The sequence below is a fragment of the Phaseolus vulgaris genome, chromosome 3 (genome assembly GCF_051622355.1).
Source record: "Phaseolus vulgaris cultivar YP4 chromosome 3, ASM5162235v1, whole genome shotgun sequence".
NCBI lineage: Eukaryota > Viridiplantae > Streptophyta > Magnoliopsida > Fabales > Fabaceae > Phaseolus > Phaseolus vulgaris.
The window spans coordinates 25,834,274-25,858,612 of NC_143500.1; the positions used below are offsets into that span (position 1 = coordinate 25,834,274).

General features: G+C 35.0%; 1 protein-coding gene across 4 annotated transcripts; it reads right to left on the reverse strand.

Moving 5' to 3' along the window:
- Positions 1–438: 438 nt before the first annotated feature.
- LOC137806880 (uncharacterized) lies at positions 439–22,351 on the reverse strand. Of its 4 annotated transcripts, none has more exons than XM_068607230.2 (4): positions 22,164–22,351; positions 20,048–20,120; positions 19,770–19,814; positions 439–2,521 (listed from the first exon to the last, which is right to left on the reverse strand). In XM_068607230.2, the coding sequence occupies exon 4, from the start codon at positions 2,000–2,002 to the stop codon at positions 1,265–1,267; it is 738 nt and encodes a 245-aa protein (XP_068463331.2). In that variant the 5' UTR covers positions 2,003–2,521; positions 19,770–19,814; positions 20,048–20,120; positions 22,164–22,351; the 3' UTR covers positions 439–1,264. The 4 variants fall into 4 exon arrangements, with proteins under 4 accessions (XP_068463331.2, XP_068463333.2, XP_068463334.2 ...); XM_068607232.2 differs by lacking the exon at positions 22,164–22,351 and adding an exon at positions 20,665–20,908; XM_068607233.2 differs by lacking the exon at positions 20,048–20,120.
- Between the last annotated feature and the right edge of the window lie 1,988 nt (positions 22,352–24,339).

Consider the following 24,339-nt stretch of genomic DNA (forward strand, 5'->3'; position numbering starts at 1 on the left):
AGCCATGCTCCTAGTGATTCTTTGATTGGAGTGGGCTTGGGCTTGGCCTTCTTGGGCTTGGGCTTTGGGCTTGGGCCTCATCTTTTGCAAAGACTAATAAGAAGAACTTTAAATGCTTCGACCCTTGTCCATTTCTTCTATTGATGACATCTATTTGATTCGCATCATACTCCCCAAGTTGGAGAGAATTCGTCCACGAATTCAGTACTCCTACATAAAACAAAGTCAGTTTGCAATTAGGTAAGAGAATACAAGACGATATAGGCAAATTTGACTTAGCATTTGGAAACGATGGAAAATATGTAGGAAAATATTGTTTAGGAATGATTTTATTTGGAAAAATAGGCGGTAAGAAAAAATCAGCCTTAACATTCTTTATCCTATATAGTGTATAAGTAGGAACCTTGGGTAATGAAAAAGATAAAGAAGAAGGATACCTTGTAGGCGTAGCACGAATCAAAATTGAATTAGTTGAGAAGGTATTATGACTCGGTTTATCATGTACTTCATTTGCTTTTTCATTTTCTCTTTTAGTTTTTATTTTTATTTGGTCCTCTTTGGGATTGGTCCTATATGCAGGGCGATTTGGTGAAGAAACCCCGGGCATGAAGTCTATTTGGTGTTCAATCCCTCTTAGAGGTGGTAAGTATTTAGGAGGATCTTGAAACACATCATGAATTTCCTTTACCAAATCATCCAAGCAAGTAGAATGAACCTTATCCGTTACACACTCAAGGGTCCTAGGCATAGCTAAAAAGATAGACTTTTGGGATACTATTACCTTGTTGACCTGTTTGCTAGTCATTAGAAGACTCTTTTTTGAACTCTTTTTATCTTTTTCATTCTCTCTTTTTTGCTTCATTTTAAGTTGGTCCTCGTGGACTTCTTTTGGAGAGAGAGATTTTAAAATGACCTTGTGCCCATGGAAGTCAAAAGAAAGTTTGTTGGTAAGGCCATCATGAAAATCTTTTCTATCAAATTGCCATGGCCTACCTAGTAAAATATGCGTAGCTTCCATAGGTACAATATCACACAAGACCTCATCCTTATATTTACCAATAGAAAATCTAATGAGGACTTGTTTATTTACAACTATTTCCCCAACCTCACTTAACCATTGCAACTTATAGGGCTTTGCATGAGAGATAGTAGGCAATCCTAGTTTGTCTACCACTCTTGTGCTAGCCACATTAGCACAACTACCCACATCCACTATTAAAGAACATAACTTGTCATTAATGAGACACCTTGTATGAAAAATATTTTATATTTGTGTTTCATCAAAAGGTTTTGAAAGTTGACCAAGCATACGTTTCACTACTAACAAGTCACCTTCATTTGGACTTTCGCTCTCATACTCACTTGGCGACCTAGGAGGTGTGGATGATCTAGAGTTTGCGGATTCATGTTCACTCACCACTTCCCTATTAACATTTATCATCATATTTCTTTTAGAAGGACAATTAGCCGCTATGTGACCATATCCTAAACATTTAAAACACTTTTTACTTGAGGATTTGATTGGTGATTTATGATTAGAAGTGGAAGGCTTAGAATCCTTAGCTTTAGAAGATGAATCTTTAGAAGGAAACTTTGAAAAATATTTGTTTTTATTTTTCCAAGAGTTGTTGTAGTAACCATCATGAGTAGAATTTTTGAAAGCCATTTTACTTGCAATTTGATTTTCAACCTTGATGGCAAGGTGAACTGAGGTTTGTAAAGATGAATACTCTTGAAGTTCTACAACATCTTGTATATCCCTTTGAAGACCACTTATAAATCTAGCAATCTTTGCTTCCTCACTTTCATCCAAATTTATTTTAAGCATAAGCGTCTCTAATTCCTTGAAATAACTATCCACACTTAGCGTGCCTTGGTGAAGCCGTTGGAGCTTCAACATTAGGTCTTTCCTAAAGTGTGGTGGAACGAAAATATCACGCATACATTTTTTTAAAGCATCCCAGGAGTCCACGTGAGGCCTCCTTCTATGTCCAATGTCCATGAGTGTCTTATGCCACCATTGTAAAGCATAGTCTAGAAATTCTATAGTGGCTAGACGTACCCTTTGGTCTTCTTTGACCTTATACACATCAAAACTTTGCTCACATTTTGTTTCCCACCCCAAGTACACATGAGGATCTCCTTCACCACTAAAGGGAGGTAATTTTACATAGGGTAAGTAAGGTTTTTCTTCATGGTGCCTCCTTTCTTCATGGTTCCTTCTTTCTCTATGATGATGATGGTGGTGTTGGCGGGTTTGGTGGTACCTTTTTCCATCTGAATCTTCTTCATGGCCGAGATGATTAAAAGCACTTCTTGAAGGACTTCTATGTGAATGGCGCCTTCCATGTGCAGAATTGTTGGATGTTGCATGATTTTCTTCAAGTCTTTGCAACCTTGCTTCCAATTGTCTTATGGCTTCATCTTTTTGTGCAATGGTCTTTTTGGCATCCTTCAATTCACCATTAATGTATGCTTTTGGTGGAGAATTAGACTTGGATGAACCACTACTTGAATAATGCTCCATTTTAAGAACAAAACAGTACACAAATGAACAAACAATTAAGAGGAAACAAGGTTAGTAAAACAAGTGAAAAAATTGCAAAGATGCTTGCGGTTTTGTGACAAAATTTGCACTCAATTCACACCAAAAAAAGAATTCAATTCTCTTCCAAGCTAATCTTGTGGTTTGGTGATTCTCAAGTGAAATATGTCAAAGCACTCACCCACTTTATCCAAGAGCATCCACCACAAAACTTAAAGAACAATAAAAGACAAGCAAGAAAAGGTGTAAACAAGAAATGCTATATCAAAAGGAATACAAGATATATGACAAACTCAAAGAATAGTGAAGAAAAGACAAGCAAGAAAAATAAGGTACTCAATTAAAGGATGGCACACAAAAGAAACCTAAAGAAAAGCACTAGAGTAGATGAAGAAAACAAAAACAATGCTACTGGAATTTTTTTGTTAAAACTGTGCGTGAAATAAAATATTTAACTCTAACTGTAGAAAGCGAACTGGAATGTGAAATTTTAACCACTGGAAATTAAAGATGTTACCTAAAAATTGGCACTGGATTCACTCAAAAACAGTAAGCCAATTCATTGTGATAAATTTCCGAAAATTACTGCCTAATCACTGTTTTCCAGCGTCAGAATTTTACACACTGTACGTATTTCATTTATCATTTTTTTTTTACTTGGAATTTTGTTGTACTTATTTTTTTCATTCTTTTGTAACACTTCAAACTACTTAGATACAGAATTTCAGAATTTTCCAGTAAGCACAGAAATTTTGATAAACCAAACAGTCAGCACGTTTTTATGAAAAACAGAGGAACCTATACTGGAATGAAAAAAAAGAATTGAGAAACTTCAAAAGACACAATAGATTTGATGTTTAAGAACTTGTATAGGTCTATTACACAAGTATGAACTCAAAACTAAAAAGAAAAAAGCATCAAAGGATCAAAAACAGAAACACAAAAACTGTACTCAATTAAGAAAAACAAAATCAAACAACTAAAATTATCAACAAAAGGACTACATAGAATTGATAACATTTTTGGAGAAACATGACTTTGACAAAACTAATAAGGATTTAAAAATCAAAATGACACAAACACAATGTAATAAAAACAAGAAAACAGCAAGAAATACTAAAAAATAAACCTAAACAGAAAGGTAAAGACAAGAATGTAAAGTTCTTGAATTAAAAGTGCCAAAACAACTCAAGCATACACAAGAACACACCTAAGATTCATGATACCACATTATATGATTCCAATAACATGATATGGATATAGAATGAATGAGTAACTCTAAAACAGTAAGTAAACCCCAAGAACTACTCAAGAACAGTTCAGGAGTCACAAGAACAGTGCCAAGAACAGCAAGTTACGCAGCATACTAGGATCTACCGAATGAAATGAGCAAGAGAACAAAACCCATGTAGAACACTACAAAAAAAAACTTTTATTAGAAAGGGCCAAAGGCGGACACTGATCACAAAAAGCCCACGCAAAGATGCAATTAACGTGGGTTTTTCCTTCACACAACTTTGAAGCTAATATCCTTGTCGCAAAAAAAATTGTCGGGTGCTCGCAATAAGTTGGCTTGCGTGGGCTTTGCCTACAAGTTGCCAACACAAAAAATTACAAATGTTAACTTAAGTGGGGGCTTAGCCTTGGACAGAAAGTGAGGGCTTAGGCTTAGCTAGGGGGACAATAAAATTAGCGTGGGCTTAGCCTTGGATAAGGGGACAATAAAATTAAAAATAAAGTGTGGGCTTAGTCTTGGATAGTGGGACAATAAAATTAGAATAAAGTGAGGGCTTGACCTTGGTAAAGTGACAATGAAATTAGAATAGGCTTAACCTTGGATATGTGGACACATAATTTTTTTTTTGTATGCACTATTTTTTGTAGCTATTGAACTCCACTTTTAAATAAAAGTTTGGATTTTAAATATTAAATATTAATATTTTTTCATTTGCTTTTTTTTTTTTGCAATAGCATTAAAAAGAAAAAAAAACATCAATGAATTGATAAGTTAAAAACTAAAAAACAAAAGTAATGAATAAATTATTATATTGATGAATAAATTATTAGTTAGTTTGGTTATCTTAGTGATTTCATTATTCTTCTTCTTAGGTTTAGGCTTTGTTGAAATGCCTTCCATTTGCGCTGCTTACTAGTTAAGACAAAGAATCCATTATTACCAGTTACTCAGTTAATTTTAATTAGCCAAATCAAATGTTATAACTCAATTCAGGGAATAACTGCATAGGAAGTGCTACTTATATTTAATATTCCATTAATGTTGTCAACATTTACACCGATTATATTCTGGAAGACAACTCAATCTGGGGATGTTAACAAGTGACGACCATTTAAACTAAACCGAATGAGGAAAAGATTTATAGAGATAGCAAGTTCAAATAAAGCCTTATACACTAGAGAATTTATTAAAGATTAATTATACAATGATGGAAATGCATCAAATGTTACAGTACAAACCCATACACACTTGTGTAAACATGCCCACTTGTCCACTATCACCAATAGTGGAGGAATAAAGATGGGGCCAGATTAACAGACAAAAGGCAAAGGGCATGGTAAGGGACTTGGTGAAAAACTACAAAAAGTTACCTATGATAAAAACAATTTTGTTAAGGCGTAGACATTGAGTGCCAATTTAGGATAGAGTAAAACATGTCCCTAGGAAAATTAGTTATCAAATTGTGAATCAAAAGACCTATTTTTTGAATCATGAATCAGAACGTATCACAAACCATAAGATTCATGATCAAATATTAAAATAAATTAAAATATACTTCTGACAAAGGAAATTTTTAAAATGGTGTATAAACAAATAATATTTTTATTTCCTTTCCAGGAACATTATTGGAGTTCTTTGTAATTTTCTCTCTCTCAACATTGATCAAGACAAATTTTCAACAAAAAACTTTTTTTTCAGTCATCCCTTTGTTTTCCCACACCATGGCAGATGTTCATTTCAGATCTATAGATCTTGGGTGTCTTTCACCTAATCTCAACCTTGAAAAGGTTACAAAAAGTGTCAGGCTATCCAAAAAGAGGATGATCGGCATCAGAGAATCCACAAACCTTGATCACCTTTCCATTTATGCAACATGTAACACATTTGAGCACCTTTTCAAAAAACCATAATCATGCACCTCTCCACCAAGAAGATTCCATCCTTCACTGCCTTGGTCTATCACACTAGTTGTTATTTGGCTCCCTGTCCCTCCAAGATATTTATTGTTGGAAATAATGAAAAAGTAAAGATTCATACAATTCTAACGACTCAGAACACAACTCTGAGGACAAAATGAAACTCCGTGCAATCTGTATTCACAGTGCAAGGGCTCAAATTGCAACTCACATTAACATGTATTTTATGTGGATGTTATCCCTTAAAGGACAATAAGAACCTAAATAATGATTAAAAAAAGGAACAAATTGTGTTTGACCATCAACCTAGTCTTTGGAAGGTCCATTTAGGCTCAATTAGAGTGTTGCTTGGACTTCCTCTGCGCACCAGATCAATTGTGTTTTATATTGGCCATATCTGATGAGAATCAATTAAAGGAGGCTTTTATTAATGAAGGAAGAGGACATTCGCCTTCACATTTGAAGTTCTTCCTTCTAGTCTTCTCAAAATTAAAAGAAGACATAAAATAAAGATGAGGCCCAAGCCCAAAGCCCAAGCCCAAGAAGGCCAAAGCCCAAAAAAGCCCAAGTCCATCCCATGAGGGGCAAGGTCAAGCATTAAAGAGCATCATTTGATTTACTCTTGTAGGAGGTGTGGATATTAAATAAAGGAGTATGAATATGTAAAATAAAGTCACATTGTCCATGTGACTTAGGAGAGTAGGTGTAGTTTTTAGGAGGTGTCATAGTAGAAAAAGGTCACACCTCCCATGTGACTTGTTTTTGGTGGGAATTTCAAATGAGTTTTATTTGAATTTTCCCACCTATTTTCCAGCACCCTCACACTATAAATAGAGGTGTGGGCTCTTGTAAAATTCAGAATTGAAATTGGTAATAGAGAAACTCTACTCAATTTGAGAGAGAATTGTGAGAACTTTGTCTTCTCTTTCACCTTGTCTTATCTTGAGTGCATTTGGTTCTCTCAAGTGGCGGCACTAGCTCACTTATCTTGGAGCCTTCACCATCCAAGTGGCGTGATCACCAAACCAAGTCCTCATCTCCATAAGTTCTTCTCTTCTTCATCTTTTCATTTCATACGAAATTTCTAAACATGTTTAGCTTCTTTATGTTCGGTAATTCAACTTAGTTTCTAGCTTGGTTCGGTTCTTTTCTGTTCTACCTGAATTTGTGCGGTTCATTTATGTTTTTAAAGCTTTCTATTCGGTTCATTTTCCTTTTTACACATCTTAATCGGTTCAATTGGATATAGATGGATCTTCCATATGAGTTTGGTGTTTGGTGCAAGTTTTGGTGAGTTCTTGAGACATAGAACATTGATTCAATTCCTTAAAAGTGCCTATGGTATCTCCAACTCATGTTGATTCCATAGAATGTCAAAGAATCATCTCTACTTTGCTAGTGGAATCATATCATGTGGTATCAGAGCCAGGTTTGTTCTTGTTTAATTTTGAGTTGTGTTGCACTTTTAATTCAAGAGCTCTATAATTCTTGTTGTTTATCTTTCTGTTTTTAGGCTTAATTTTGAGTTTTATTGTTGTTTTCTTAATTGTGCCTATCATGTGTTTGTGTCTTTTCCTTTTTTAATCCATACAAGTTTTGTCATAGTCATGTTTTTCCAAGAATGTCATCACTTCTTGTAGTCCTTTTATTGTATTTTTTTTGTTTCTTGCTTTGGTGTAATACAGTTTTTCTGAACTTGTTAGTTGATCCTTTGTGCATTTTCTGTTTTAGTTTTGAGTTCATACTTTTATTTTAGATCTATACAAGTTCTTATACATCATTTCCATTATGTCTTTGCTAGTTCTTAATTCTGTTTTTCATTCCTGTTAGGATTCCTCTATTTTTCTGAAAACGTGCTCACTGTTTCGATTTATTGCAATTGATTTACTCACTGGAAATTTCTGAAATTCTGGATTTGTGTTCTTTAAATTGTTATAAAAGAGTATAAAAAAAAAGTACTTCAAAATTCAAAGTACAATCCAGTTCGCTTTATATCGTTCCAGTTAAATCAGTGAACATCAAGCACAGTTTGCCTAAAAAAAAAATATTTTCCAGTAGCTCTGTTTTTGTTTTCTTCATTTACTCTAGTGCTTTTCTTTAGGTATCTTTTGTGTGCCTTCTTTTTCATTGAGTACCTTATTTTCTTGCTTGTCTTTTATTCATTACTCTTTGAGTTTGTCATACATCTAGTATTCCTTTTGTTATAGCCTTTTCTTGCTTATACCTTTTCTTGCTTGTCTTTCATTATTCATTGGTTTTGTGGTGATTGGCTTTGAAGATTGTGTGCTCTTGTTTTGACATATTTCATTTGAGGTTACTCAAGGCCTCAAGATCAGCTTGGTAAAGGAAGCATTCTTTCTTTGGAGTGATTTAAGTAACACTTCACTTCGGCAATTTGGTTCCAATTCATTTTGCTAACTTTGTTTTCTTAACTTTGTTTGTTGTTTTGTTGTTTGCTGTTTTCTTTTACAAATGGCTTCATATTTCATTGATGAGTTTTACAACCAGCATTCTCCTAGCAAAGCTTCTGTTCTTGGTGAATTAAAAGAGGCCAAGCAAACCATTACACTCAAAGATGAAGCTATTAGACGGTTGGAGGAAAAATTGCAAAGCGTTGAAATGAAGCAAGCTAGGTCCTCTCATTCTATCCATGGAGAGCATCATCATCATAGACCTTCATCTAGAGGCTCTTCCAATGATCATGGTCGTGAAGAGGAACATAGAAGAAGGAGACCTCAACAGCAGTTTCATGAATATAGACCTCATGTTCATGAAGATAAACGTGAAGATGGCTACTACCGAGATGCAAAGGCCAAGCTCCCTTCGGTCAAAATTCCTAGTTTCAATGGGGATAGTGATCCTAATGTGTATCTAGATTGGGAGGCTAAATGTGAACAGATTTTTGACCTCCATGAGATCCTAGATGAGCACAAATATAAGCTAGCCACCTTAGAATTTAGTGGTTTTGCCATGAAATGGTGGCATGGTGTTGTAAAGGACATTATCTATCACAAGGGTCCTCCCGTGGACTCTTGGAACTCTTTAAATGATCAAATGCGTCGTAGGTTTGTGCCACCACACTTTAGGAAAGACCTCATGTTGAAACTCCAACGGTTTCAACAAGGCACGCTAAGTGTGGATGCTTATTACAAAGAATTAGAAACGCTTTTACTTAAAGTTGATTTGAAAGAAAGCGAGGAAGCTATGATTGCTAGGTTTGTGAGTGGTCTAAGGAAGGATATTCAAGATATTGTTGAGTTACAAGAGTATTCATCATTGGATTCTTTAGTTCATCTTGCAATGAAGGTAGAAGCCCAACTTGCTAAGAAAAATTCTTTCAAATATGCTCCCAATGATGGTTACTACAACAATTCTTGGAAGAACAAAAAGTCTTTTTCTAAATTTCCTTCTAAAGATTCTTCTTGCAAACCAAAGGAATCTAAGCCTTCTACTTTTATGCCTAAATCACCAACTAAATCGTCTAGTAAAAAATGCTTTAAGTGTATGGGTTATGTTCACATTGCGGCGAATTGTCCTTCTAAAAGGAATATGTTTGTGCATAATGGCATTGTCATGAGTGAGCATGATTCGGATTCACCTAGGCATTCTTCACATTCTAGGGCATCTAGTGAGAATGAGAGTGAGAGTCCACTTGAATGAGATTTGTTAGTTGTGAGAAGACTTCTTGGACAAGTTTCACAACCTTTTTGATGAAAGTCAAAAGGAAAATATTTTCCATACAAGATGTCTTATTCAAAACAACATTTGTTCCTTAATAGTGGATGGGGGTAGTTGCACTAATGTGGCTAGTACAAGAGTGGTGGAGAAGTTAGCCTTACCCACTATCTCTCATACCAAGCCTTATAAATTGCAATGGCTAAGTACCAAAGGTGAAATCATGGTTAATAAACAAGTCCTCATTAACTTTGCAATAGGAAAGTATAAAGATGAGGTTTTATGTGATGTTGTGCCCATGGAAGCAACTCATCTTCTTTTAGGAAGGCCTTGGCAATATGATAGACATGTTTTACATGATGGCCTATCCAATACAATGTCTTTTTCCTTCCAAGGGCGCAAGGTTATCGTAAAACCCCTCTCTCCCAAAGAGGTTCATGGGGACCAAATAAAAATGAAAACTAAAAGAGAAAATGAAAAAGAAAAAGAAGTAAGTACTAAACCGAGTCACACCACTTTGCCCACTAAATCCAACATGTTGACTCGTGCTATGCCTCAAATGGAACCTCCAAGGTCTTCTTCTTCTTTATCTTTTTCATTACCCAAGGTTCCTATTTCAACACCAACTTGGTTAAAAAATGTTATGGATGATTTTTTCTTACCTCCTAATGGGTTTCACCATTTAAGAGGTCTTTTTCCAAAACATATCATCATTCCCAAACAAATTTTTCCAACTTGGTCGATTTATAGAACCTCCTTTTCTGAAATCCCATTGTTTACAAATGCTAAGTCATGTTTGCCTTTTTCTTCCACTTTTAATTGTAAAAATAAACTGACTTTGTTATATGCAGGGATTCAGAATTCGTGGACGAATTCTCTCAAACTCGAGGAGTATGATGAGAATCGATTAAAGGAGGCTTTTATTAATGAAGGAAGAGGACATTCGCCTTCACATTTGAAGTTCTTCCTTCTAGTCTTCTCAAAATTAAAAGAAGACATAAAATAAAGATGAGGCCCAAGCCCAAAGCCCAAGCCCAAGCCCAAGAAGGCCAAAGCCCAAAAAGCCCAAGTCCATCCAATGAGGGGCAAGGCCGAGCATTAAAGAGCATCATTTGATTTACTCTTGTAGGAGGTGTGGATATTAAATAAAGGAGTATGAATATGTAAAATAAAGTCACATTGTCCATGTGACTTAGGAGAGTAGGTGTATGATGGAGATCAAGATCAAGACCAAATGGAGGCTAATACTCAAGGACAAGAAGAGGAAGAGGCTTAAGTGTTAGACGCTCAAGGAGTTGGTAGCCCACCTCAAAGGCTTACAAGAAGTCAATTCAAGGCATTAGGAAATAATAGAAGGTTGTTTTCTCTTTTTGTAATATATTTATGTTAGAAGGTGCTTAGAGGGAAACATAAGACACCTCTTTTTGTAAAAGCATCTTTAGGTTTTTAGTTTAGGAAAATTATAGGAAGCTTGGGGGGTGTGAGCTTAGTAAAGGAGTGTAGGCGTAATAGGGAGGTGCCAAACTAAGAAAGGAAGTCACACCTTCTTCATGCTCTAAGTTGGCGCCAATTTTATGTCATTTAGGGGGTAATTTTATTTTAATTAGCTTTTCATTTCAGCACCTCTTAGGCTATAAATAAAGGTGCTTGCCTTTGTAAAAATCAGAATTGAAATTGGTAATAGAGAAACTCAACTCAATTTGAGAGAGAATTGTGAGAACTTGTCTTCTCCTTCACCTTGTCTTATCTTGAGTGCATTTGGTTCTCTCAAGTGGCGGCACTAGCTCACTTATCTTGGAGCCTTCACCATCCAAGTGGCGTGATCACCAAACCAAATCCTTCATATCCATAAGTTCCTCTTTTCTTCTCTTTTCCATTTCATCTTCATGTCTTAAGTAATTCTGAATTGTATGTTAGCTTCTTTTGGTTCGGTATTTTAGTTTTTTGTTCGGTGTTCTTCTTTTCTGTTGTTTTTGGTTCGCTGCCTTTTCAATTTTCAGTACTTCCTTTCGGTTTAATTGCATCCTTTCTCCTTTTGGTTCGGTTCAATTTCAGTATTGTAGCTTTCTATTCGGTCCTTTTGCTTTTATAACCAATTTAATCGGTTCAATTGGCAATAAATGGATCTTCCATATGAGTTTGGTGTTTGGTGCAAGTTTTGGAGAGTTCTTGAAACATAGAACATTGACCCTATTCTATTAAAAGTGCCTAAGCTATCTCCAACTCAAGTTGATTCCATAGAATGTCAAAGAATCATCTCTATTTGGCTAGTGGAATCATATCATGTGGTATCTAGAGTTTAGGTTTGTTCTTGTTTAATTTTGAGTTGTGTTGTACTTTAATTCAAGAGCTCTATAATTGTTGTTGTTTATCTTTCTGTTTTTTTAGGCTTATTTTGAGTTTTATTGCTGTTTTCTTAATTGTGCCTATCAAGTGTTTGTGCTTTTCCTTTTTGAATCCATACAAGTTTTGTCATAGTCATGTTTTTCCAAGAATGTCATCACTTATTGTAGTATTTTTATTGGATTTTTTTTGTTTCTTGCTTTGGTGTAATACAGTTTTCTGAATTTGTATCTTGATCCTTTGTGCATTTTCTGTTTTAGTATTGAGTTCATACTTGTATTTTAGATCTATACAAGTTCCTATACATCATTTCCATTATGTCTTTGCTAGTTCTTAATTCTGTTTTTCATTCCTGTTAGGATTCCTATATTTTTCTGAAAACGTGCTCACTATTTCGATTTATTGCAATTGATTTACTCACTAGAAATTTCTGAAATTCTGGATTTGTGTTCTTTAAAGTGTTATAAAAGAGTAGAAAAAAGAAGTACTTCAAAATTCAAAGTACAAAAAAAATGATAAATCAAAAACAAAAAATGTGCAATTCTACCGAAAAAAATACGGTAATCTGGCAGTGATTTTGAAAAATTTATCTCAATTAATTGGCTTACTGTTTTTGAGTAATTCCAGTGCCATTGTTGAGCTAAGATCTTGAACTTTCTGTGGTTAAAATTTCATAATCCAGTTCGCTTTATATCGTTCCAGTTAAATCAGTGAACATCAAGCACAGTTTGCATAAAAAAATATTTTTCCAGTAGCTCTGTTTTTGTTTTCTTCATCTACTCTAGTGCTTTTCTTTAGGTATCTTTTGTGTGCCTTCTTTTTCATTGAGTACCTTATTTTCTTGCTTGTCTTTTATTCATTACTCTTTGAGTTTGTCATACATCTAGTATTCCTTTTGTTATAGCCTTTTATTGCTTATACCTTTTCTAGCTTGTCTTTCATTATTCATTGGTTTTGTGGTGAAGTGCTTTGAAGATCGTGTGCTCTTGCTTTGACATATTTCATTTGAGGTTACTCAAGGCCTCAAGAACAGCTTGGTCAAAGGAGTATTCTTTCTTTGGAGTGATTTAAGTGACACTTCACTTCGGCAGTTGGTTCCAAATTCTTTTGGCTAACATTGTTTTCTTAACTTTGTTTGCTGTTTTGTTGTTTGCTGTTTTCTTTTCCAAATGGCTTCATATTTCAGTGATGAGTGTTACAACCAGCATTCTCCTAGCAAAGCATCTGTCTTCGGTGAATTAAAGGAGGCCAAGCGAGCCCTTACACAAAAAAGATGAAGCTATTAGACGGTTGGAGGAAAGATTACAAAGCCTTAAAATGAAGCAAGCTAGGTCCTCTCATTCTATTCATGGAGAGCATCATCATCATAGGCCTTCATCAAGAGGCTCTTCCAATGATCATGGCCGTGAAAAGGAGCATAGAAGAACGAGACCTCAACAGCACTTTCATGGATATAGACCTCATGTTCATGAAGATAAACGTGAAGATGGCTACTACCGAGATGCAAAGGCCAAGCTCCCTTCGGTCAAAATTCCTAGTTTCAATGGGGATAGTGATCCTAATGTGTATCTAGATTGGGAGGCTAAATGTGAACAGATTTTTGACCTCCATGAGATCCTAGATGAGCACAAATATAAGCTAGCCACCTTAGAATTTAGTGGTTATGCCATGAAATGGTGGCATGGTGTTGTAAAGGACATTATCTATCACAAGGGTCCTCCCGTGGACTCTTGGAACTCTTTAAAGGATCAAATGCGCCGTAGGTTTGTGCCACCACACTTTAGGAAAGACCTCATGTTGAAACTCCAACGGTTTCAACAAGGCACGCTAAGTGTGGATGCTTATTACAAAGAATTAGAAACGCTTTTACTTAAAGTTGATTTGAAAGAAAGCGAGGAAGCTATGATTGCTAGGTTTGTGAGTGGTCTAAGGAAGGATATTCAAGATATTGTTGAGTTACAAGAGTATTCATCATTGGATTCTTTAGTTCATCTTGCAATGAAGGTAGAAGCCCAACTTGCTAAGAAAAATTCTTTCAAATATGCTTCCAATGATGGTTACTACAACAATTCTTGGAAGAACAAAAAGTCTTTTTCTAAATTTCCTTCCAAAGATTCTTCTTTCAAACTAAAAGAATCTAAGCCTTCTACTTCTAGGCCTAAATCACCAACTAAATCGTCTAGTAAGAAATGCTTTAAGTGTATGGGTTATGATCACATTGCGGCTAATTGTCCTTCTAAATGGAATATGTTTGTGCATAATGGCATTGTCATGAGTGAGCATGATTCGGATTCACCTAGGCATTCTTCACATTCTAGGGCATCTAGTGAGAATGAGAGTGAAAGTCCACTTGAAGGGGATTTGTTAGTTGTGAGAAGACTTCTTGGACAAGTTTCACAACCTTTTGATTAAAGTCAAAGGGAAAATATTTTCCATACAAGATGTCTTATTCAAAACAACATTTGTTCCTTAATAGTGGATGGGGGTAGTTGTGCTAATGTGGCTAGTACAAGAGTAGTAGATAAACTTGGATTGCCTACTATCTCTCATACAAAGCCCTACAAATTGCAATGGCTTAGTGAAGTAGGCGAAATAGTTGTGAATAAACAAGTCCTCATCCATTTCTCAATTGGAAAATACAAAGATGAGGTATTATGTGATGTTGTGCCCATGGAAGCAACTCATGTTCTTTTGGGAAGGCCTTGGCAATATGATAGAAAAGTTTTTCATGATGGCTTTACCAACAAACTTTCTTTTGATTTCCATGGTCACAAGGTTACTTTAAAATCTCTCTCTCCAAGGGAAGTCCATGAGGACCAAATTCTAATGAAGAAAAAGAGGGAGAGTGAAAAAGAAAAAAGTCCTAAGCCTACACTTCTTGTGTCTAGGCATAAGGTCCAAAGGGAAATAGTGGCTCACAATCCTATTTTCTTACCTATCGCTAGACCTCTTAAGTTAGAACCACTTGTTGATAGTTCTCGTGCCTTGGATAATTTGGTAAAGGAGTTTCAAGATGTGTTTCAAGATCCTTCAAAAGGCCTTCCACCTTTGAGAGGGATTGAGCACCAAATTGATTTGATTCCAGGATCTTCCTTACCAAATCGTCCGGCCTATAGGACCAATCCAAGTGAAACCAAGGAAATTCGCCAACAAATAGAGGCTTTGATTGAAAAAGGTTGGGTCCAAGATAGCATGAGCCCTTGTGCTATGCCTATTATCCTTGTCCCTAAGAAAGATGGCACAAGGAGGATGTGTTCGGATTGTAGGGCTATCAATAACATTACAATTAAGTATAGGCATCCCATACCTAGGCTTGATGATTTGTTGGATGAATTGCATGGTTCTCAAATCTTTACAAAGATTGATCTTAAAAGCGGCTACAATCAAATCCGTATCAAACCGGGTGATGAATGGAAGACGGCTTTGAAGACCAACTTTGGCTTATATGAGTGGTTAGTTATGCCCTTTGGTTTAACCAATGCTCCAAGTACTTTCATGCGCCTCATGCATCATGTTTTGAGACCTTTCATTGGTACGTTTGTTGTTGTTTATTTTGATGATATACTCATTTATAGCTTATCTTTGAAAGACCATAGGTTGCATGTTAGGCAAGTATTAGAAACCCTTAGGAAGGAACATTTGTATGCTAACCTTGCTAAATGTATGTTTGCACTTGATCATATAGAATTCCTAGGGTTTGTTGTGAGTAGCAAAGGGGTCCATGTGGATCAAGCTAAGGTGGTGGCCATTCAAAATTGGCCTACACCTAAATCAATGAATGAAGTCCGAAGTTTCCATGGACTTGCTTCTTTTTATAGAAGATTTGTACCTAACTTTGGTACAATAGCCGCACCACTCAATGATATAGTAAAAAAGGATGTGGTTTTTCAATGGGGAGAAGCACAACAAAAAGCTTTTGATATTTTAAAGGAAAAATTGACTAATGCTCCCATCTTAGCCCTTCCTAATTTTGCTAAAACCTTTGAGATTGAGTGTGATGCTTCTAGTATAGGCATTGGGGCTGTTCTCCTTCAAGAGGGCCACCCCATAGCTTATTTTAGTGAGAAATTGAAGGGAAGTCATCTCAACTATTCCACTTATGATAAAGAGTTATATGCACTTGTTAGGGCTTTGTTTACTTGGCAACATTATCTTTTTCCTAAAGAGTTTGTGATTCATAGTGATCATGAATCTCTTAAATATTTGAAAAGCCAAAACAAACTTAACAAGAGGCATGCTAAGTGGGTGGAATTCCTTGAGCAATTTCCTTATGTGATCAAACACAAGCAAGGCTAAATAAACATTGTGGCCGGTGCACTTTCTAGAAGATATGCCTTGATTACTCTTTTGGGTTCTCAATATCTTGGCTTTGATCACATTAAGGATCTTTATCATGATGACCTTGATTTTTCTCTTATCTATCAAGAGTGTATTAAAGGAGGACACAAAGATTTTTTTTTATACAAGATGGCCTTCTTTTGAAGGGAAAACGTCTTTGTGTTCCTCAAAGCTCTATTAGATTATCTCTTGTTAGAGAAGCACATGAGGGAGGATTAATGGGTCACTTTGGGGTTGCTAAAACTTTGGATGTGTTGCATGAACATTTCTATTGGCCTCATATGCATAAACATGTTCATAGTTTGTGTGATAAATGCATAGCTTGCCGCAAGGCTAAATCTAGGATGCATCCCCATGGTTTATATACTCCTCTCCCTATCCCTTCAATGCCTTGGGTTGACATATCTATGGATTTCATCTAGGGATTACCCAAGACATCACAGGGAAAGGATTCCATTTTTGTGGTAGTGGATCGTTTTTCAAAGATGGCTCACTTTATTCCTTGCCACAAAGTGGATGATGCATGTCATATTGCAAACCTCTTCTTTCAAGAAGTGGTACGTTTGCATGGGATTCCTAGAACTATTGTGTCCGATAGAGATCCCAAATTCTTGAGTCACTTTTGGAAGACCTTGTGGGGTAAGCTTGGTACTAAGCTTTTATTTTCTACCACTTGTCACCCACAAACCGATGGTCAAACCGAAGTGGTAAATAGAACTTTGGGACAACTATTGAGATGCTTCATTTCCGGGAATCCTAGAGTGTGGGAGAATTTACTACCCCATGTTGAATTTGCCTATAACCGTGTAGTAAATTCCACCACCTCACATTCTCCTTTTGAGGTTGTCTATGGGTTTAATCCCTTAACACCTCTTGATCTTCTTCCTATTCCCATACTTGAGGATGTCTTGTGCAAAGATGGGGATGAAAAGGCTTCTTTTGTGAAAAAATTTGCATAAAGACATCAAGATGAGAATTGAGAAGAAGGTTGGCAAGTATGCTGAGCTTGCCAATAAAAGGAGAAAAGCATTGTTGTTTGATGAGGGTGATTGGGTTTGGCTTCACTTGAGGAAAGATCGTTTTCCTACTCAAAGGAAGTCCAAACTAATGCCTCGTGGTGATGGACCTTTTCAAGTCCTCAAGAGGATTAATGACAATGCTTATGAGTTAGATATGCCTGATACATACCTTGGTAGTCATACACTTAATATCAGTGATCTAACTCCTTTTTCTGTAGGTCTCCAGAATTCGTGGTAGAATTCTCTCCAACTCGGGGAGTATGATGGAGATCAAGATCAAGACCAAATGGAGGCCAATACTCAAGGACAAGAAGAGGAAGAGGCTCAAGTGTTAGACGCTCAAGGAGTTGGTAGCCCACCTCAAAGGCTTACAAGAAGTCAATTCAAGGCATTAGGAAATAATGGAAGGTTGTTTTCTCTTTTTGTAATATCTTTGTGTTAGAAGGTGCTTAGAGGGAAACATAAGACACCTCTTTTTGTAAAAGCATCTTTAGGTTTTTAGTTTAGGAAAATTATAGGAAGCTTGGGGGGTGTGAGCTTAGTAAAGGAGTGTAGGCGTAATAGGGAGGTGTCAAACTAAGAAAGGAAGTCACACCTTCCTCATGCTCTAAGTTGGCGCCACTTTTATGTCATTTAGGGGGTAATTTGAGTTTAATTAGCTTTTCATTTCAGCACCTCTTAGGCTATAAATAAAGGTGTTTGCCTTTGTAAAAATCAGAATTGAAATTGGTAATAGAGAAACTCTACTCAATTTGAGAGAGAATTGTGAGAACTTGTCTTCTCCTTCACCTTGTCTTATCTTGAGTGCATTTGGTTCTCTCAAGTGGCGGCACTAGCTCACTTATCTTGGAGCCTTCACCATCCAAGTGGCATGATCACCAAACCAAATCCTTCATATCCATAAGTTCCTCTTTTCTTCTCTTTTCCATTTCATCTTCATGTCTTAAGTAATTCCGAATTGTATGTTAGCTTCTTTTGGTTCGGTATTTTAGTTTTTTGTTCAGTGTTCTTCTTTTCTGTTGTTTTTGGTTCGCTGCCTTTTCAATTTTCAGTACTTCCTTTCGGTTTAATTGCATCCTTTCTCCTTTTTGTTCGGTTCAATTTTAGTATTGTAGCTTTCTATTCGGTCCTTTTGCTTTTTATACACAATTTAATCGGTTCAATTGGCAATAGATGGATCTTCCATATGAGTTTGGTGTTTGGTGTAAGTTTTGGTGAGTTCTTGAAACATAGAACATTGATCCAATTCTATTAAAAGTGCCTAAGCTATCTCCAACTCAAGTTGATTCCATAGAATGTCAAAGAATCATCTCTATTTGGCTAGTGGAATCATATCAGTGTAGGTGTAGTTTTTAGAAGACATAAAATAAAGATGAGGCCCAAGCCCAAAGCCCAAGCCCAAGAAGGCCAAAGCCCAAAAAAGCCCGAGTCCATCCCATGAGGGGCAAGACCAAGCATTAAAGAGCATCATTTGATTTACTCTTGTAGGAGGTGTGGATATTAAATAAAGGAGTATGAATATGTAAAATAAAGTCACATTGTCCATGTGACTTAGGAGAGTAGGTGTAGTTTTTAGGAGGTGTCATAGTAGAAAAAGGTCACACCTCCCATGTGACTTGTTTTTGGTGGGAATTTCAAATGAGTTTTATTTGAATTTTCCCACCTATTTTCCAGCACCCTCACACTATAAATAGAGGTGTGGGCTCTTGTAAAATTCAGAATTGAAATTGGTAATAGAGAAACTCTACTCAATTTGAGAGAGAATTGTGAGAACTTTGTCTTCTCTTTCACCTTGTCTTATCTTGAGTGCATTTGGTTCTCTCAAGTGGTGGCACTAGCTCACTTATCTTGGAGCCTTCACCATCCAAGTGGCGTGATCACCGAACCAAGTCCTTCATCTCCATAAGTTATTCTCTTCTTCATCTTTTCATTTCATACGAAATTTCTAAACATGTTTAGCTTCTTTATGTTCGGTAATTCAGCTTAGTTTCTAGCTTGGTTCGGTTCTTTTCTGTTCTACCTGGATTTGTGCGGTTCATTTCTGTTTTTAAAGCTTTCTATTCGGTTCATTTGCCTTTTTACACATTTTAATCAGTTCAATTGGCAATAGATGGATCTTCCATATGAGTTTGGTGTTTGGTGCAAGTTTTGGTGAGTTCTTGAGACATAGAACATTGATCCAATTCTATTAAAAGTGTCTATGCTATCTCCAACTCAAGTTGATTCCATAGAATGTCAAAGAATCATCTCTACTTTGCTAGTGGAATCATATTAATATCATTGGTCAACATGAAGTTTTCATCATGCATGATATATGTATATTGCATAAGGAATAAGAGAAAACAGTGTTGAATTGATGTCATAGTGCAGGAGGCCAATATAAAACAATAACTTTTTAACAACAAAACAGATCCATGCATAATCCAAATATAAAACAATACCATTTCTAATTTTTGGATTGATTTCCACAGTGAATCTAATTACACCAAAATGAAGAAGTTTGTGATTGAACATGGAAAGGCAATGACACTTGCCAAATGTTTTAAGCAAAGATAGATGTCACAACCCAGTGTGTCTGTCTTCACAGAGGATGAGAAGAGAACATATATATCTACGTACCTCACAAAATTGCAATATTTTCCCAAAACAGAAAAATGAGAGATACTGCATGAACACACTGCCAATAAGATACTTACCCAAAATTGCAATCCTTTTTCCCTTGCTTATATCACGAACTTTTACTGCATGAACACACTCACTCATCACAACACTACCAAGAAGATAAAAACATGCACATCACAACACTACCAAGAAGATAAAAACATGCAAAGAGTCATGCATGCAATGTGAGTAATACATAAATGACTCAACCTCTCCATGTCTTTCTATTGCATTGCATAAATTCTTGTCAAGGAAACTACAAAACAAACTTAAGAAATGTTTGATCCATTGCCTTTGAAACAAATTCACTCACTCTAGTAATGAATTGTTTGCTAAGTCTCCTTGAAGGATCAAGTCGTTCATACATCCAACTTCGATCCATTTTTCTGCATGGAATATATGTATATAGTAGTGATGAAATTATTAGTCAATATAACACTGTGAGAGTACATGCCAAAGAAAAGCATGCCAAGTACTAGAATATTAAATTCATTCGTTTCAGGTTTCTTCTGAGAAAGATGAAATTTTTTGGAATGTAAGTTTGCAAAATGTTATAGGGTAGTTTGATTTTTTGCAAAGTGCAAAACAATTGTTTAGTAAAAATAACCTTCTTCTATAAGGCTCTGGAATTAGTGATCCAGATGACGCTGCTATAGCTATAAGAAGAAAACTTAACTCTAGTTATACTCATTCAAACCTTTCATGGTTATCTAAGGCTATCCAACTTCAAATCACTGCTACTAAAAATCAATAGAATAGTTGTACTTTGAATCACGATGGAGAAAATGAGTGGAAAAAATAAGCAGGGGAGGGCAAGCTTTTAAATATGATGTCAAGGGTAAGCTCTCAACAAGGTTTCCTACTTGTTGAGCAGCTTTTGATATGAAAGAAATCGAGAATTTGAGGAGAAGTTAGCTTCTCGAATGCAACCTGAAGGAATGCAGAGAGAAGAGCACCACCAACAAAGTTCTAAGGCCATTGTAGGAGATAGATGAATGGATTCAACTGCTGCTAGCTTTTGCCAATGACTCAGTGGTTCATGAAAAGATATTTGATCAACAGTTTTCTTCTTCAATAGTTAGTCTACCTATATTTTTTTATTCTTCCCAACATCAAACTGCAACAGCTGTATTGCACTTATGAATGAGTGGGTATTATTAAACTATTAACTAAGTAAGGGAATTGTTTAAATTAAAAGATATATTAAAAAGCATGTTAAAATCTATTATTTTTTATTTTTCTTTATCGGCAAGAATGAATAAAATACAAGAACCTCCTCTTACTACATCTAGCTTTCAACTTTACAAAAAGGCAATATGAGCTACATCCAAAAACATAAAACATTGAAAAACAATGCTACCTGCATAATTGTACAACATACTATAAAGCATAAGCAAACCTGCATAATTATGCAGCATGTACCAGCGGCTTTTGGGATTGTTGTTGTATCAAGAAAGACAAAGATGGTTCATGGTTGGCAAGAATCATATATCATTTAATCTTTCTTTGCAAGAATTTTATATATTTTGGTATAATTTACACATTTGAGATGACAGAGGGCATGCTTACTTCTAAAACCATAAAAACAACTTAGCTAACTCAGCAAGCTAGTTAAATAACTTAAACATAATTTTCTTTCACTCTTGTTTTTTATGTATTAATTTGAGTTTATATTTTAATTTATAGTTTTAAAGAACTTAATATAATACTATTTAAAATTATATATTTATTATTTAAAATTAGGTTTATTTAAGTTTTAAGTACCTCATAATTTTAAACAGTTTCATTTGAGTTTTTACTAAATGTATTGATCCAAAATGTTCTCATTAACAAGAATATTATGTGGTTCTTACTTCCATCATTTTTCAAACTAATTTGGAAAGTGAGTTTGATATATATATACATACATACTAGTTTGAATCAAACTTCCTGAATTAAGCAAGCATAACATTGCTGTAAACAAGTGTCATGCAGGCTATTTATTCTTTACTGCAAAATTTGAATGTTTAGACATTACATGTAATACTAACCAAATGAACTTTGGAGAATGAATTAAATTAGAAAGATTGTTGCAATATGTTTGAAGAAGGAAATATAGTGTTGTTCTAAGTTACTTTGAAATGAATATTGAGTTCCTTCTTTCTCTATTTTGGAGGCAATTAGGTAAGGTTACGTCTGCTCTGCTGTTGTCTCTGAATTTGAATAACACAGGACAAAAAAAATACTATAATTGCTTTCTTTCCCATACTACTTACTCCATATTCATTATAGGAACCACTACCAGCTACAAAATACCAAAAACCAAACAGTATTGAAAATGCCTAAAAGAAGGCATAATCAGTGACTAAATCTAATAACCCAGCAACTAGAAAAACAGTGTTAGGGCACAATCGAGATGGATTGAAAACGAAAGGAAATGCGAAACTTACGGTGTTAGGGCACAATCAAGGACACGATCGTACTCCGGTCGCAATGCTTGAATGCTCAACAGAGAGAGTACTCTGGTCGCAATGCTTGAATGCTCAACAGAGAGAGAGAGAGATTCGAATGGAAGGAAGATGTGAGAATGTTGTTGATGCTGAGGAAAAGTAGAGTGAAGTGAGTATTGGGTGGAGAGAATTGCTTCAGAATTGAAAAATGAAAGAAGAAAGGTATTCTTGTACTGGTATATTTGTGTAAATATTAATTAATATATATTAAATACTTTTGAACATTGATAGCCAATTTTTAAGATTATTTACGTCTGGGGGATATACAATTGCTCAAGAAAATATTCATAAATAGTTGAAACACGTAAGAAAAATTACTTAAGTAATTCAAATTGCAAGAAAACAAATTTTGAAAATAATAAAAACTGATTTAAGATTCTAACTAATTATATTTTAGAAGAAAAATGAAAATTTTAGAGGCAAATATTTTCAATAATTTGTGTCCAAGGAGAACAAAAATGTAACTTTACAACAAAATTAAAAATTATTGGTACAGGAATATGGTGTCTTGTTATGAAACGTAATCTTTATTGGGTGAGAAAAAAATTATTGTAACTAATGAATATTTAATTCCAAAAATTTAATACAATTAATTATTCAAGTTTTAATTTGAAACTGTGTATTACATTAAAACCATCAGCATCAGTTTATCTTTAATTTATCTTTGTTGAAAGAATAACAAGGTCTTAATTTACTTTTTTTTCATGAATTGTATTATATTATGTCTAAGATCTATACTTTATATTTAAATAAATACAAAAGTTTAATAAGATTTTCATTTTAATATTTTTTATTTAAATTTGTTGTGAGAAAAAATATTTTTAAGACAAAAACATATCTTTTTCTCTTCTATAATTCAAAATCTTATTTAAAATTTAGTTGTTAAATTTTCTCATATCAACATATTCCAATGAAATAATTTAAAGAAAAATAAAAGAAGAAAAAGAAAAGAAGGGATTAAAGTAAAACAAAAATAAAAATTAATTATTTGTGTGTAATTTGCATGGGCTTAACCTTCATATTATTTAAATTTAATTTTAAAACTTTTAGCGTGGGCTTAACCTTCAAATATTTAAATTTTAATTATTTTTATAATTTTAGTAGTTGTCATTTCAGCAACGCAACCATTATTTATTTTTATTTTATTTTTTAAGTTTACGTGAGAATAACTCACGTTTTCCTCACACCTTATTTAATTTATTTTAATAATGAAGGTTTAATGGACACTATTTAGTGTCCACTTATGGCCTTCAATATTTGTTTGCAGCTAAATTAAGATTTTCTTGTAGTGGAAGAACTTGAAAACAACAAGATTTCGCATGTAAAATGATACAAAAACGAAAACAAACCAAGAACAACAAGAGTACAACAGATCTGCACTGATTATAAAGGGAATAACGTGTAGAAAAAGATAGAAACACACCAAGGACAGATTGCAGCGAACAAGGAATAGGGAAACCAACAAAGAACACAAAACGGAAGAAAAAGGAGATGGAAAGAAAGACTTATGAGGTTGTTGATCAAGGGATGATCTTCACGCCACTTGGAGGGTGGTTGCTTCCAAGATGAGTGGTGGTGTCGCCACTTGAGAGTCCCAAGAGCTTACAAGATGAGACTAAAGAGAGAAGAAGAGTCAACACTCACAACTTTCTCTTAACTTCACTAGAGTTTCATTACTTCCAATTTTCAAATCTGTTTTACAATGAGGCAAGGTTCTCCTTTTATAGAATGGGAGATGACCAGCCCTCTAGGTAAGGAAGGAAGGAAAGGCTCCTTCAAGTTCCTTCTATGAACAAAAGGTACCTAACTAGGCCAAAAGGTGACCTTCCTAGCCATTTCTAAGTAACTAGTGACTAAAAGTGCCTTTACATGTATAGTTTCTTTTATTTTCCTTTTTTAGGCACTTCCCTAAGGCTATATCCTATCTTATTTACAATTTAATACAAGAGATATTACAAAGAGAGATTTCATTTGGCAATCTCTTCCCAAAGATCTAGCCATGCTCCTAGTGATTCTTTGATTGGAGTGAGCTTGGGCTTGGGCTTTGGGCTTGGGCCTCATCTTTTGCAAAGACTAATAAGAAGAACTTTAAATGTTTCGGCTCTTGTCCATTTCT